Raw genomic sequence first — 15714 nt, forward strand, 5'->3', positions numbered from 1 at the left:
GCAAAAAGTCATGATTTTCCAGAGCCTTTCCCAAACCTCAAAGCGTTACTGCTAGGGCTACCTTTATTCATTCTTCTGAGTGACACAAGGAAGTTGCAGAGAATTGGGAGGGAGGACAAAGGGGGCAAAGGTCCCCCTCAACTTTCAAACTGAGATGATCCTCTTTGATGCGAAGCCTGTTGATGAAACAGATGAAAATGGTGCTTGAGAGAAGACAAGATCCTTTCTTTCAACAATATAGTTTTTGTGGTTTTTTTTTGGTTTTTTTGTTTTTTTAAGATTTTATTTATTTATTTGACAGAGAGAGATCACAAGTAGGCAGAGAGGCAGGCAGAGAGAGTGAGAAGGAAGCAGGCTCCCTGCCGAGCAGAGAGCCCGATGCGGGACTCGATCCCAGGACCCTGAGATCATGACCTGAGTCGAAGGCAGTGGCTTAAACCACTGAGCCACCCAGGCGCCCCTCAACAATAATAATTTTCAGTTAATAGGCTAACATTTGTGAAAGTCGTTTTTTAAAACCGAATTTAAAATGTTTAGTGGGAAAGTCATTGATTTATAAGATTGTCTGTAATTTTCCTTTTCAGTATTTTGATGTACTGATAAAAATGGATCTGAAAATATTTAAGCAGTTAAGGTGTTTTTATTTGATAGTGGATATAATGTTCATGCTAGGTGATCCTGTGTATGTCTTTTTCCAAAGAATTCTTCTCTCTCTTTGCTTATATGCATAAAATACCTCAATTATATTTTGATTGGTAGAATAAATTCTCCCCAGCAACATTATATAGATTCTCTCTCTCCCCTCCAAAAATCCATCATGTAGACTGTCACTGAAGACAATAGCTTTAATCTTCTGAGTCCAGGACAAATTTCCTTTCATATCCAGTGCTTTTGAAATGAGTGTGTATTGGTTAAATGTTTAACTGTTTCGTTACTGGGTTGGGTTCTTCATCTTTTCCTTAGGGAAATGCTATGGAGCATTCAGGTTGAAATTCCATGTTGTAAATGTTGCCATGGTGAATGCAATCTGGGCCTTTACTGTTGGTTCATTTCGGATGAGCATGTTTCTAAATTAATCATAAACCAACCTCATGTATTTTAAATACCTTTAGAATCCCACTAAGTTTTTTTCATGGCTCAAGGAAGGTTTTCATTTTCTTCATATTGTCACTCATGACTCCCCACCCCACCCCCAAAGCCACAGCGGGGATTCACTGAAGGAACCCCCACGTCCTCACCTTCTGTGAGCTCTTGCCTTCATAGAAACCTCGCCCCTTTGAGATAACAAGGTTCTGCATGCTCCCCCTTACACCGCCTCGTAACGAGCTCCTTGAAGTCTGGAGCAGCCCTGCAAGCTTGGGCTAGTCATTGCTTCAAAGCAATTACTGACAGATATTTAAAGGAGGGAAGCAAGACCAGTCCAAGAATCCTGCACTCCATTTAAAACAAAACATGACCCAGTAATCCCAGAGATTGCGATCAGCCCCCAGAACGTGCGGCTGCTGCACCTGGAGGAAAGGAATGCATCTCTCTGCACACGCGTCTCTGAGCTCAGCGCGCCGGGCTCGGGAGGACGCAGTGTAGACGGGGCTAAACGCACCTTGGGTGGCCGTTCTGCTGGCAAAAGCTGAATGTGGAGGGAGAAGGACTTCGTAGACATTCCTAGGCTCTTAAATAATTTTAAGGTAGGCTCTGAGCAAGATGTAGGACTTCTGTCCTTGACTGTGGCGTGACTGACTCCCGGGCTCTAAGTGCTGGGCTCCGGAGGAGAAAGAGACAAGCAGGAGACTCGATCTGCTGCTCTTCCTTCTAAAGACTCTGCCCGTCCTCTCAGTCCTCTTGTACGTAGATGAGTTATTTTTAATAGCCACTGTGGAAGGAAAAAAAGGCATTGTAAAGATACTGGTTTTGATCTTGGTGGCACTTTTTTTTTTCCTGGACTGCAAATAACATTTTCTGTTCCTCGCAGAAAGTGTTTGAAGGAAAAACCATTTTCCTTTGTATGCGTTCATGAGATAAGCAGAAAACCAGGCGTTTGGGCAAAGTAAACAATTAAATATTTAAATATTAACCAGATCTCTTTGAACGTAGTGTGAGTATTGGAGCTTTATTGTCCCTGAAAGTGTTAGCTTTCCTTGCTCCGATCTTGAAAGAAAGTCCACGCTAACTGATACTTGTGGGTGGAGAACCGCAGGGAGAGACAAATAATTTCCTGAGGAACAAAAACGGGAAAGAAAAAAGCTGGAGTCCCTTCTTTCCTTTTCCTTATTGATTTTTGCCTATTGTATGGTGAAGGAACTTTTTGTCCAGTTGACTGTAACAGCTGTTGGATTGTCTGTTTGCGTCTTCTGCCTGATTCTGCAGGACAGGCAAAAGAAATGGCCAAAGTGAGGCTCCTTTCATCTGCCGTAGTCATTGATGTTTTTGATTCCAGGAACATTCAGGACAGATCGCTCCTCAAAGTGTACAACAAGGACCCCGCACATGCATTCAACCACATACCAAAAACTGTGAATGGAGACATGAGGGTAAGTGTTCCGTTCTATTTTTAATTTTATTCGATAGGTCAGGCCATCCCTTTCTCTGGTATGGTCTCCTGATGAAGCCACACCCCACTACCGGGTTTCAAGGCTTCTCACCTTATCTGATGACTCATGATTTGTGCCTTGGTAAAGAATTCAGTTTCGCGGACATCTGGGGCAGAGGGACCGAAATAGGGCCTGGCACATCCTCATTTATCTCTGAGCATGGACTTGAGTTGTGTCCTCACTCCAAGGGGATCCTAAAAGTCTTTGCCTAAAAGCAGCTTTGGTCCATACACTTTAACTTGCTCAGAGAATCTCTTGTTATTTTTTTTTTCTAATTAAAACTAACTTACAAACACCACCACCAGCAAACTCATGTCCAGTTCCATGTAGAATCTCTTAATAGCTATTCCAAGCAAGCCCTAGTATTCTAATTAAATTATTCACCTTCTGATTCATGACTGTTTGCTGCTGTACTGTATTAAATATCATCAAACTTTCTCTGAATCCCATAAAAGGCATAGTCCAAAAGTCTGCATGATGCAGGAGCTGAAACTCTCTAGATTTACATCATCTCCGAAGATTATCCAGACATTGAAAGCACCCAGGGTTGTTTGAAGAAAAGAGAACAGGAAAACAGAAAAGACAGATTTTAAAATCATATTAAGGCAGGTTCGCTAAAAAAGGGACTGAGTTTCTAACAATAGTGTTATGTTCCCCTCCAGCTGTACCTCCTCCCCACCACACACACAAATTTAGAAGGTGCTGCACCATTTTACACCATCCTTTCTGAGGACTAGCACCCTGCTGGGTGCTGGAGTTTAACTAGAAAGAAAGTAAATGAATATGTCTTCTTGCTGAAGAATCCCCGGCCTTGCCTATCCTAGCATTGTGGTTGCAATCCCGAGGTGAGCTCATCTCTGCATCCTGGATAGAATGTATCAGTTTGTTATTGCTGCTGTAACAAGTTAATACACGTTTCCTGGCTTAAAATGATGTACATTTACTATCATTCTGTTCTGGTGACCAGAAGTCCTACATGGTCTTCAATGGGCTGTCAGCTCAAGGGGTCAGTGGTGGGACATCGGCTTTCCTTTCTGGAAGCTCTGGAGAGAATGTTCTGGAGATCACACACGTTCCTCAGCTTGTGGCCCCCTCTTTCCATGTTCAGACTCAGCCAGATAGCATCTCTCGGGTCCGGCCTCCATCACCACATCTCTGACCTTCCCTCTTCCACATTTGAGGACATTCGTGATTACACTGGGCCCACCCTGTGCTCCAGAGTAATCTCCTTATCTTCAGGTCAACTGATTAGCACCCTTAGTCCCCCTTTCTTGTGTAGTCCAAGGTTCTTCAGATTAGGAAGCAAACATCTTCGGGGACCATTGTTCTGTGTACCCCACGTGGTGTGTGAATTTAGGACCGAGAGGCCAGGAGGTCTGATAGAAAGTGCTGGAAGAATTTCTAGGGAATTCTGGGCTGGAATATGAGTGATGACATTGTGGGATCAGAGCCCACATTTTGGAAGGAAAAGGCCCCTTATGTCCTCCACTGCTGATTCATGTGTGTGTATGTGTGTGTGTGTATGTGTGTCAGAAATGATGTGCGATTTGAAACGAGGTCTTTGTTGCTACTTCAGAAAATCTAGGATTTTGAGGCTTATTTTTAGCTAGTTACACTTTAAATGTAAACCAGCACCACGTGAAGACTGAGTCATGCTGATCGTGACACACGGACTGAGTGTTGCAGGACCCTTGCTTTTTGTTATTTCGTTATTCCTTCTCAGTGACATTCCTAAGAGTCTTTGTTGCCCCTGGATATCTTTAATTTTTTTGATATGTCTAGCCTTCCAACTGGAGTTTCATGGCGCTCAGAGATCTGTTTCTGCTACGTAGAGCCCACACAGGGGCCCCAGAATCGCCTCTGAAAATCTTGTTTATGGCTGGGGAGGACACCTGTTTTAGCTCTCAAGCAGATGTGGTACCTACATAAGGACCAGCAGTGAGCACGTAGAGACTCAAATATCAACCATATGGGCGAAACCTGTTAGAATTCAGAATGTTTGCTCTGGGTTTCGAGTTGTTCTGCTTTTACTTTTAGACCAGACCCTAGTGATCATTCTGTGTTACCCTCAGCCTTCTTCAGGCAGCATTTTTTCATGTGAGGAAATCGACTGTTGTCCCCAGATGACAAGACAACAAATGTTCACCATCCAACCCCCCAGACGTGCTTGTAGGTTTCCGACAAGACTACTTAGACACGAGAACTAGAACCTGGTTCTAAAAATCAACGAGGTGTGATCATGCCTGCCGTTTGTAACTTGGCCCCTGGTCACAGATTCCAGAAGCTTCAGACGTGGAATTCCTTGTGCCTCACCTTTTGGCTGTGGAGGTTGGAATTCTCTGTCCATGAGTATAGCTGCTTTGCCATTAAAGGAAAGGAGGCTTGGCTGAGCCCGGCCTGGAGCCCAGCTGCATCCCCCCAGCACTTATGGAGAAGAACAGAGAGAGAACAGAGCAAGGATCAATGGCTGTAGACTAAACCAAGCCGCATGGTGGGTTTAGGGCGCTCACTGCTTCCGTATGGTTGCAGTGTGCGCGTGGCCGTGAAGGAATTTGATGATAACTGCTCGCATGAGTCAGGGACGCTGCCCCACGCCTGATGTCATCCGCTTCCACCGCCAGCCTCCAGACACAGCCCGGGACAGCCCGCCCCGCGGCCCGCTCGTTCCCCGCAAGCATGCCCAGCAGGGAAGACATTGGTTGGATCGAGCAGAGGCGCAAAAACCGCAACAGCAGAACTGCGGTGGCCTCCGCGACCGTCCTTAACAGTGCGTTTAAGACCTTAGCCTGTGAAACCAAAGACCGCGGGAGACTCGACATCTACTCGGGTCAGTTCGCCAGAGCAGTTTAATGAGGACGAGCACGATGGCGGTGGTGTCACCCAGGAAGCCTGCTAGACTGAAGTATTGACTTTGAGCTTGGGGGCCCCAGAGCATGTACGGAATACGTGCCTGGTGGGGAGAGCCTACGTCTAGCTTCTCATTTAGCGTCTAGCTGAGCACTCGGGAGGCTCGTGTGTGGACGGAGACTTGTGGTTCTTTGCTGGAACGGAGCACACCCGGCTCCCGATTCTTCACACATGGGTGCAAATCACCCCGATCCAATTTAATCACGTGGCTTGTGATCCCTTACAAAATTAGATAGTAGTTTTTGAAATTTAGTTCCCAAGGGACTGAGCTCACCAGATGGAGGAGGCCTTCTTGCAAAATTATGTATGTGCTCACAGGGCCTCGTCACTCACAAATGCACAACTCAGAGAGTAGCCATTCCATCCGGGGACGCTCAGAGGGCACCAGGGACTTCAGTTCACCAAACCCAGTGGGTTTTTCACAGTACGGGGGCTTTTCCACCCTCCAACGCAGTTCGAGATGACTTCCTACGATTTTCTGCTCTTGTCATTTGGTTCTTTCCCTCTTGTATGTCTTTCATTTTTACTTACATGGGACAGCTCCCAGATTTGCGTTTATTCATTTTTTTAAAGATTTTTTATTTATTTGACAGACAGAGATCACAAGTAGGCGGGGGGGGCGGAGGAGCAAGCTCCCTGCCGAGCAGAGAGCCCGGTGCGGGGCTCAGTCCCAGGATCCTGAGATCATGACCTGAGCCGAAGCCACTGAGTCACCCAAGCACCCCCAGATTTGCCTTTAGAACAGCCTCGCCAGACCTGGCCCGCCATCTTAAATATGTCCTAATACCAAAACCAAAATCAGTCACTGCGGGCCAAACCTGTCTTATTTCAGCTCTGCCTCTGACACCCAGGAATGGTCTCCTTAGAAACCCTGGATTCTATTCACGCCACCATTTCTAAATCGCTTGCTTACGTTCAAACATATCTCAGCCTGCTTCATTCATTAACTCCTCTTCCTCCCGCCCCTCAGTGGTCTTCAGTGTGCTCAGGCAGGCTTCACCAGTGTGTGTGTGTGGTGTGTGTGTGCATAGGAATTTGCTTTTTTTTTTTTTTAATTTGTTTTAATCAGCATCCTTTCACTTGTGGTTTTTCATCTTCCTGCTGACTTAACCATTACATCGATGTGGATGATCCTTAAAATTATAACCCCGGCTCTGCCACCTCTCTAGATTTCAAGAGCCCGGTGTTCAATTTCCAAGTGGCCATCTTCACATGGATATCCTTCCAATGTTTCCATCGTATCCCATTGAAGAAGAAAAAAAACCCTTATCCTCCTTCCCTCCCCCCCGCCCTCCGAAGTCCTTTTCCTTCTTGCTTTTTCTGTTCAGGCAAGGTAGAGTGACACAGATGGGCGGGGGAGTGTGTGTGCGCGTTTCAACAGGTTGGGAAGAAGAGATTTAAAAAGTTGAGTTATCGGTGATTGTTTGATTGCCTCACTCCTGTCTCTCAACGCTTCCCTAGCCACTCGAGCTGGTCCAGGCCATCCAGGAAGGCCTCTTACGGATGCCCCTTCTGCCGTTGCCTGCACTGTGACAGCTCTTCTCACAAAAGCTAACTTTTTTGAGCATTTTCTAAGCACTTGTATGAGTGATCTCATTTAATCCCCCAAGACAACATTTTGAGGCAGTGTTGGTTGGTATATGCCCTCCTCTTGACAGCTCAGAAAACAGTTGCTTAGGTATGTTAAGAAATTTGCCCAAGACCACACAGCTAGAGAGCGGCCGAGCTGAGATTTGAACCCAGGCAGGTAGGCTCTGGATCCCCGGCTCTTAGCAACACTAGTGATCAGTTCCCACCTCTCCATACCCCAGTCCAACAGTTGCTTCCCAAGCCATGCCCCTAAGCCCACCGTCCCACTGCACAAAGAATAGCAGCTCATGGACCGTCTCATCCACAAACCAACACCCAAGCGGAGTTACGTCACAGTTCTTACTGCGGGTGTCTGAAATGCCCTCTCCCTCCCCACAGATCTGCCTTTCAAAATCACTTCCATCTAACATCCACCAGGACAATTGCCCGATTCCTTCAATAAACCGCTGGTCTGGAAAAAAAAAAAAAAAAGTGGGCCAACCTTGTACGTTTCCCAGGTCACGTCTGTACCATAACAACCAAATGCCTCATGGGCGCCATGTTGGGATCCTGACTGGAACAACCCGCTGTCAAAGACATCGGTGAAAGTCTGTGGGAAATTTAAACATGTGTTGGGAATCAGGTGATGTTAGGGCACATAGGTGGCTCAGTCAGTTAAGCGTCCGACTCTTGGTTTCAGCTCAGGTCGTGATCTTGTGGTCATGGGATCGAGCCCCTTGTTGGGCTCTGTCCTCGGTGTGGCGTCTGCTTCAGATTCTTTCTCCCCCTCTCTCTGCCCTTCACCCATATTCTCTCTCTCTCTCTCTCTCTCTCTCTCTCTCTCGTACAATAAATAAAACCTTTAAAGAAAAAAGGAATCAGGTGATGTTAAGGGATAAGTGGTCATTCCATTGGGTACAGTAATGACTTGGTGGTTATGGTTTGTAACATGAGACATGCCAAGTATTTACAGGCTAAATGGCATGATGAATGGGATTTGCTTAAAAATACCCCAGCAGAGTAATCCAAAAAAGCCGATATAGGTGAAACAAAATCGGTAAACTGCTGGAAAATGCCGCAGGTGGATGATGGGAGTTCTCAGATTATTTTCTCTTCTGTTTCCAAATGGCTGAACATCTCCGTATTGAGATGTTAAAACATAAAAACTAAAAGACCACCTACTTGACGAAGATTCCCGTAAGGCTTTGGCAGAATTCATCTTTCCCGTCCATCCAGGGGTGCGTGGCATGTTGTCCTATTGTCATAAACCATTTAGATGCCTATGCATCTCGTCCGCCAGACTGTAAATTCTCCAAAGGCGCAGACCATCTTGTGTCCATCTTTTTACCCCTCCAGAAGCCGGCCATGATGTCTTACCCACGGTGAGCGTAAACCCAGCACGCACGGACCACTCTCACCGTAGTGCTGCAATTCCTGTATTACGCGTTTTCTGTCATTAACGAGAACCCACTGTAAAATATCTCTGTTCCCATCACCACAGAGAGCTGTGCTTCTCCTGGTTTATTTTTGTCATGTGGACACTTTGAATCTTGAAAGTGATCATTTTCCCTCTTTGTGTTGCTACTCTAAAGCTTAGAATTAAATGTGTGGCCCGCCCACAACAAGCGCTCAGGCATTCACGGCATGTGTTTTGTGTGTTGGCCACATTCCTGGCCTCCCTTTTTGATTTTCCCACTTTCTGACTTCTTGTCAGATGCTCCACTGTGACTTTTGGGAGGGAAGGGGGCAAAATGGTAATAATTTCCATGAATTCTGTTCATTTCTCTGTGGAACCAGGCAGGGTGCAAGTCGCATTCATTCTAGACCATTGTTTTTCTGGATGTAAGATAACAGCCTTTTTGTATCTTCACAGCAGGCAATGGTTAACTACTTTACATACTGCTTAGCCAATAACTCTGCCAAGGAGGTAACTGACTCCATTTTTATCCATGACGCAGCTGAGGCCCGTGAGTCTTTCCGAGGCCCATCCAGCTGGTAAATGTCAGGCACTGGATTTGAACCCAGTTCTCTCTGACTCTCTGTATTCAGCTGTAGACTCCCTTCCTTGGCATTTCTGTTAAAGCTTTTCAAGTTTTGAAATGATGCTCCTGATGAGATTTTGGAACCCATTAAATACCCTTCCTTTTTCTTTTCTTTCTTTCTTAAATTTCTTTCACTTCTTAACCCTGTTAGGTGTCTGTTTCATGGCATTTTTGTAATGTTTGACTTTGCTCCGTTTTGTTCTCTTTTCGACCTGGCTAAAAAGATACCCTCCACCCCCACCCCCTAAAAAAATGAAAGAAGAAGTAGTATATGTCATTTAGTATGTATGTCCAAAATGGGCATGCCTTAGAGCTCTTTTTTCCATGGGGCAGCATTCTGGTTGAGAGGAAGACTTTGGGATTTGGAGAGGAATGAAGTAATCCTATAGAAATGGAAGAGAAGAGGGGCGCCTGGGTGGTCCAGTCAGTTAAGTGCCTGTTTTCAGCTCAGGTCATGATCCCAGGGTCTGGGAATCGAGTCCCACATACGGCTCCCTGCTCAGCCATGTTTCTCCCACTCCCTCTGCCCCTCGGCCTGCTTGTGCTCTCTCTCTCTCTATCCCTCTAATAAATAAAAAACGAAAGGAAGAGAATCCCGTAGAAATGGAAGCTTCCAGAAATACTCCTAATGAATCGTCTTTCAGTCATTTAGGGTTCTCTTCCATGACCCATCACCAGCAACCGTGGTATTGACTAACATTCAAAATAATACCGACCCCAGGCCAGGCCCTGTGCTGAGCACCGCGCTTCCATTCATTCTCATTTGATTTCCAGACCAAGGGCCTGTGAGGGGAATTCTTGTTATCCCCTGCTTCATACGTGGAAGCTGAAGATCAGAGAGGTTAGGGAACTTGCTCGAAGCCACATAGCTCTTCTGTGGTGGAACTGGATCGGGAGCTCGGCAGGCCACAGCTCCAAGAACTGGCCTTCTTGCTCACTCTGGTGGTCACGACTATCCACCCCCACTCCGCTGCCTCCATCATCAATGTCCACGTGCCACCCAAGTGTGAAGACCTAACTCAAAGGCTTCATCAAGACTTCCCTACCTCCTCTCTTTTCCAAGCCTCTCTCAACCTCCCTAAGACCTCACCGGTCTGCTTCCCTCCCTTGGCCTACCGACGTTTTCCTGCCTGCCATGGACACGCCTTCGGTTCCTTTTAAATCCTTACTTTCTGCAGGGGTGAAGTTCCCATTCTGTTCATCTTCCTGCTCCCTGTGTTTCCCTCCAACAGTGAGGAAGTTCTCATTAATTGTCTGGATGAAAAAGGGGTTCACCTGAGCACTTCCCCTATCGCAAACTTTCAGTGGATCCCCTCTTTGCGGAGATCAGTACAATTATTTGTAAATGTTAATGTGAATATTTGGGGTCTGCAGCACATTCCTGAGCTTATCTCAGTGGTAGTTCCTGACCAAACTAAGAAATAGGAATATCCGTCTGTCCCAAAAAATCCCCCTCCTATCAGTATAATTTTACAGCAGTTGGTAACCCTCAAGTTTAAGATGAGAGTAACAGATGGGTCGGGTTGAAACAAGTGATTGTCGGAAAAAGCATATCTAGGGGCACCTGGGTGACTCAGTGGGTTAAAGCCTCTGCCTTTGGCTCAGGTCGTGATCTCAGGGTCCTGGGATCGAGCACCACATCGGGCTCTCTGCTAAGCAGGGAGCCTGTTTCCCCCTCTCTGTCTGCCTGCCTCTCTGCCTGCTTGTGATCTCTGTCTGTCAAATAAATAAATAAAATCTTTAAAAAAAAAAGGAAAAGAAAAGCTTACCTATGTGCTCTTTAAAACTTTCTTCTCAGGAGTTAAATTCAAGTGTGGTACAAAGTTTAAGCTAATTCTGGATACCAAATTGAAGAAGACAGATCTCGTTTTGCTGTATGTATAACTCAGTAGGACAAATCTTAACCTGTAGGTTGTGTTTAGTCAGTGTTTCCTGTTGGGATACTCCAAGTACTCCAGATTCAACAAAGTAGGACTGAGCATTCTAGACCAGTTAACCTAGCGCCAAGGTTCACTGGTTCACTCATCCAACCATCACGTCCCCTCCCCTCCTCTGATTCTGGCTCTTGTGCAAGATTCTGGAGATACAATGGTGAGCGAGTGTGGTCACTGCCCTCACGAATCTTCAAACCCAGCAGAAGGTCCGAAGTCAGTATCCACAAGTCCGAAATCAGTCACGATACAGACATCTGGACGTTTCCACATCAGTTCCAGGCTCTGTGAAATCCTTGCCTCCGTTCTATTACTTGCTTGAGTTAAAACAATGGAACTCACTTGAGTGATGTATCTAATTATGCCCCTTTATATCATGCTTTTCTGACAGGCAAAGAGATGTTTGCGTTACCATGGGTAAGGAATTGCTCTTCTTGAAATGATTAGCGAGGCAAACGCATTGGAATACAGTGGCTCTCCAGAACACGGGAGATATTTTCTTCCTCCCTGGCTGCTTCCAGTTAGACTTTATTTTCCAAGAAGCAAAAAAGGGTAATATATGCACATCTGATAGGCAGCTTCTAAGTGATACAAATCTCATCTTTCCTGCCTTGTGGCCGCTTGCCTTTCCTTACACTTTTTTTTTTTTTTTTGTCATTGAGAGGTTATGACAACATGAGCCATATTGTATTTATAAACATCACGTGTTTCCTTGATATGGCTTTGCCGTTTCTGCCAGACAGAACACATGGAAGAAACATTTCTCGTTAGCTCAGCATTGGTTTTAGTTATGCTGATTTCCGGGACAGGAAAAATGCCTTCCTACTCGGATTTAACTTTCATAGAGTAGAAACAAAACCTCTGAATGTCCGTGAAATGGTTTTAACAAGGGTGGATACTGCTCCTTTAAACCACATATTTTGACTAAAAGCTTCCTTCTTTAAAAAAAAAAAAAAAAAAAAAATCCAAGCCTTGCATTTAGTCACCATAAAGACAGGCAGAGCTGGAAATCTTCGAGAGATGGGTAGTTTGAAGGTCTCTGCAAGTCTAGAAAGTTTCTTCTAGAAGAAAAAGGGTCACGGAAGATGTAAGGTAAGAACTGTACCTTTATAACAAAATACAATTTTCAGACTGTTTTTGTCATGCTGTGGGACGTTTGCCTTCAACTGAGACAGATCTGTATTTCAGTTCAGTGAGGAATTAAAATACCAGGTTTTTAATTTTCACTTCGTAACGCACTGCTTAGGAGAAAACTTCTTTGTGATTGGTGATAGTCTGTTTCTTAAAAGCCATTTAAATTATGTTCGGCTGTCTTCCGTATGTAAATCCTGCCAGCTAGTTTCTGTGTAACCTTATAATTTGAAAAGGATTTAAGGTGTCCGCATTATCTGCTAGTACAGATCTCAGTGATGTACGTGTTTTGTGACCATTTTCAGTGTTTTCATGAAGATGAGGACTTGCATTTAGTTTCTGAGACAGATGTAGAAAATTTGAAGATGTGCTAACAGTGGGAGGGGGACTTGAGTGTGTGTCCTTCAACATCTTAAGGAAAGTTATTTTCTTAAGGAAAATTATTTGTTGTTTTTTTCCTGGTGAAAAACACTTCAAATTTTAAATTACAAATAGCTTCTGTGTCTCAGTTTTGACTTTTTTGAAAAAAAGGTCTTTGTAAGCTTTAAGAGTTATGTTTAAAACTTCTACAGTTTTATATAACAGATACAGTCCTATTTTGTCAGGCTTATTGACTGCTTGAAAAAAGGCTTGGCAGAAATTATATGTACTTGAGATGACTTTTATCTTATTGTTGCAATGGTAGAGTCACAATATTTTGCATTTTTTAAAAAGGAATTCAGTAGAGCAGTGTCCTTTTAAATCAAATGTGTTTCCCTTTAAAGGTTCATGTGCCCATGGATCTGCTTATCCATATCCCAGTGGGTATCTTTATCCCAATTTGGAGATGAGTTTATGTGCATAAAAGTTGCTCCCTAATGTGGTCGCAATAATATATATTATTTTGGAGCGCCTGGGTGGCTCATTGGGTTAAAACCTCTGCCTTCATCTCAGGCGATGATCTCAGGGTCCTAGGATGGAGCCCTGCATCGGGCTCTCTGCTCAGCAGGGAGCCTGCTTCCCTTCCTCTCTCTCTGCCTGCCTCTCTGCCTCCTTGTGATCTCTGTCTGTCCAATAAATAAAATCTTTTTAAAAAATAATATATATTATTTCATGCAGTCATCAGAATAACTCGACTTCATAGGTACAATTAGACCCATTTTTTGATTGGAAAACTGAGGCCAAGAAATTAAATAACAAGACTACACTCTAGCAGGTAGCAAAGCCCGAGTTCGAACCCAGGCTGACTCTCTTACTAGTAGCCAAGAGCTCCAAGCCTGGAGTCAGATACAGACGACTTAGTTTGAAAGTAGTAATTACACATCAGCAATGCTTTTTTGACCTAAGAGAAATTATTTTGTACACTTTTGTTTTTGTTTTGTTTGGTTCTGTTTTGTGTTTTTTTGTTGGTGGTGGTTTGGGTGGTTGGTTGGTTGGGATGGATAGCATCCAAAACTAGTACGAGACTGGTTGTCTTTTCCGAGACTTGGTGACAACTTCCTCTGTGAAATGAAAACAGTAAACAGTAGATAGTGTGGGGGGAGTTTTAGGCAAACTACCCTTTCCTCCTTGCTCCTGCCTTCTTTGCTTCGTGCGCTGTGTCATTTGAAAACTGTTTTCATGGCCCTGGAGCGGGGAGCGTATTCGTGAGCTTGATCTGGAAGTGAGAAAACGTGTTTGAGTGGAGAACTGCCTGCGTGTCAGGCTGCTGCCTGTGCGGCTTTCGGCAGAGTGGCTGGGGGAGGACGGGGGTGGGGGGTGGGGGGGGAGGACGGGGAATAACGTTGAAGGTGGAGGGTTCCCGAGTCGGCACAGCCTGTGGAGCTCCCTCAGCACCAGGGACTGGGGCTCTCCTCCCCTGCCTCCTGGACACCGAGGCATCCACTGGGCTACAGAAATACCCAGTGATTTGTGGTGCAAAGGGATTACTGCCAAGGATGTCAGCAGGCGATGCAGGGGCTCATCGCAGCCCTGCACTAGGACTTGAGGGCCAACACAGCTAGCGTCCAGCCCCATTTCTGCCCCAAATCCGGGGCTGGCAAACCAGCCAACTCAACTGAAGGTCCATTGGAACGGGACCGTCCTTTAGCGGTAGTGGGGTCCTTCCCAAAGAGTTCTGTGCCAGTGTTGGAGAGTATGGGAGAGGCTTCGCCCACATTCCCCCCGCCCTTTGCTATCCAAACCACATCCCTTCTCTTGTCTCATGTAAATAGAGATGTTGGGGGAAATTGCCTTTGACTGGGAGCATATGTCCTGGTATTTTCAGGTTGTAACCCTTGCCCCCTACATGCTGTTTCCTTCCTGGGGTTTTGCTCTTCTGTCTTCTCTGTGGGTCCCTATCGGGGTAACCCCGACTCTAGGAAATTGTCTCTGATCCTGTCCACGCAGGCTTCCCCACCCCATGATCTTGCCCTAGAGAGGTTTCCAGAAAACTGCTCTAGCACACATCAGTTTTTTACAGGGAAGACAAATGTTTTTCAGGTACGTAGCAACTGGTGGTGAGATGTTTCCTCTCTACCTGCTCCTCTCCCCATCAGGTTAGCGATTACTTTGCTGGCGTGTAATTGGCAGGAGCGAGACTCTGTCTGCTGCTGGACATTTGTGACAGAGGACGTAGCTGGTTATTGGTGCAACCTCAAGAAATAAGCCTGACTTATTTAGAACCGTGGGGTTCCAGAGGTGGAAAGAGGGTCCTTATGCATCATCTTTTATCATCTTTCACCTCTCCGTGAGACGAGACTCAGGAGGCCTAGCATGGTTGGAATGACTTGGGGTGACAATGTCACAAAATAAGGGAGGGACAAAGATAGGGCTGGAGCCCAAGCCACCTGTCCCTGAGACCAGGTCTCTGTCCATCTCCATTGCTTCCCTGCTTTTCATTCTGGCCCCTCTGGGTCCCACCTGATAGATCTGGGAAAACATTGTCTGTCCGACTTCTTGTCGCCAGCCACCACTGTAGATGCATAGAGCTTGGCCTCACCTCGTCTCCGTGGCGGTGCGTGTCTGCAGCGGGAGCAGAGCTCATTAATTGGAAATGCATGGGCCTGGACCAAAAATAAATGGATTTTGAACTAACCAGATTTAGATGATCCAATATTTTTATTGAAGGAGACTAAGCCATCAAGTCAACTGAAAAACAGCAGCTGCTTCAAATTACGAGATGCTTTGAATAAAACAATACATACTGGCTTAAAAGGCTTGTGTAGGATTATAGCGTTATTTTTAAAAGTCAGCCTCTTTGCTAAGGAAAATGGCTCCTGCCATGACCCTGTTTGAAACGCTAACGTTTTACTGCTCAGACCACTTCCAATGCTGGTTTTCACTCGGAACCTGTGGTTTTCGGTGATACCTAGAAAAACAGGTTTTTTAAAATTTTAATAATTAATTATATAATGTCTTCATGAGCATTAGAGAAGTAAGTGGCACAAAGAACTTGAGAGTTAATGAATACTATTGCTTCATCACAGTAAGTAAGGGAAAATAAAGAAAAGCATTAAATGGGTAAATAGCAGTGCGAGGAAATGGCCAAAGTGGGGGATAATAGTATCTTGTTACTGAGTGAAGTGT

General features: G+C 45.2%; 1 protein-coding gene across 18 annotated transcripts in view; it reads left to right on the forward strand.

The window, feature by feature from the left end:
• KIAA1217 (KIAA1217 ortholog) overlaps positions 1 to 15714 on the forward strand; it is a 692194-nt gene that overhangs the window by 597700 nt on the left and 78780 nt on the right. For 14 of the 18 annotated variants that reach the window (XM_046013815.1, XM_046013818.1, XM_046013816.1 and 11 more), the window contains one exon: positions 2435 to 2528. The exons of 1 other annotated variant lie outside the window; for it this stretch is intronic. In XM_046013815.1, coding sequence (XP_045869771.1) covers positions 2435 to 2528 — 94 coding nt within the window. Of the gene's footprint in view, positions 1 to 1658; positions 1686 to 1823; positions 1842 to 2434; positions 2529 to 11804; positions 12130 to 15714 lie in introns of those variants that run through there. 3 more of the 18 variants (XM_046013819.1, XM_046013820.1, XM_046013822.1) reach the window with 3 other exon arrangements.

Source organism: Meles meles, chromosome 7 (genome assembly GCF_922984935.1).
Source record: "Meles meles chromosome 7, mMelMel3.1 paternal haplotype, whole genome shotgun sequence".
Taxonomy (NCBI): Eukaryota; Metazoa; Chordata; class Mammalia; order Carnivora; family Mustelidae; genus Meles; species Meles meles.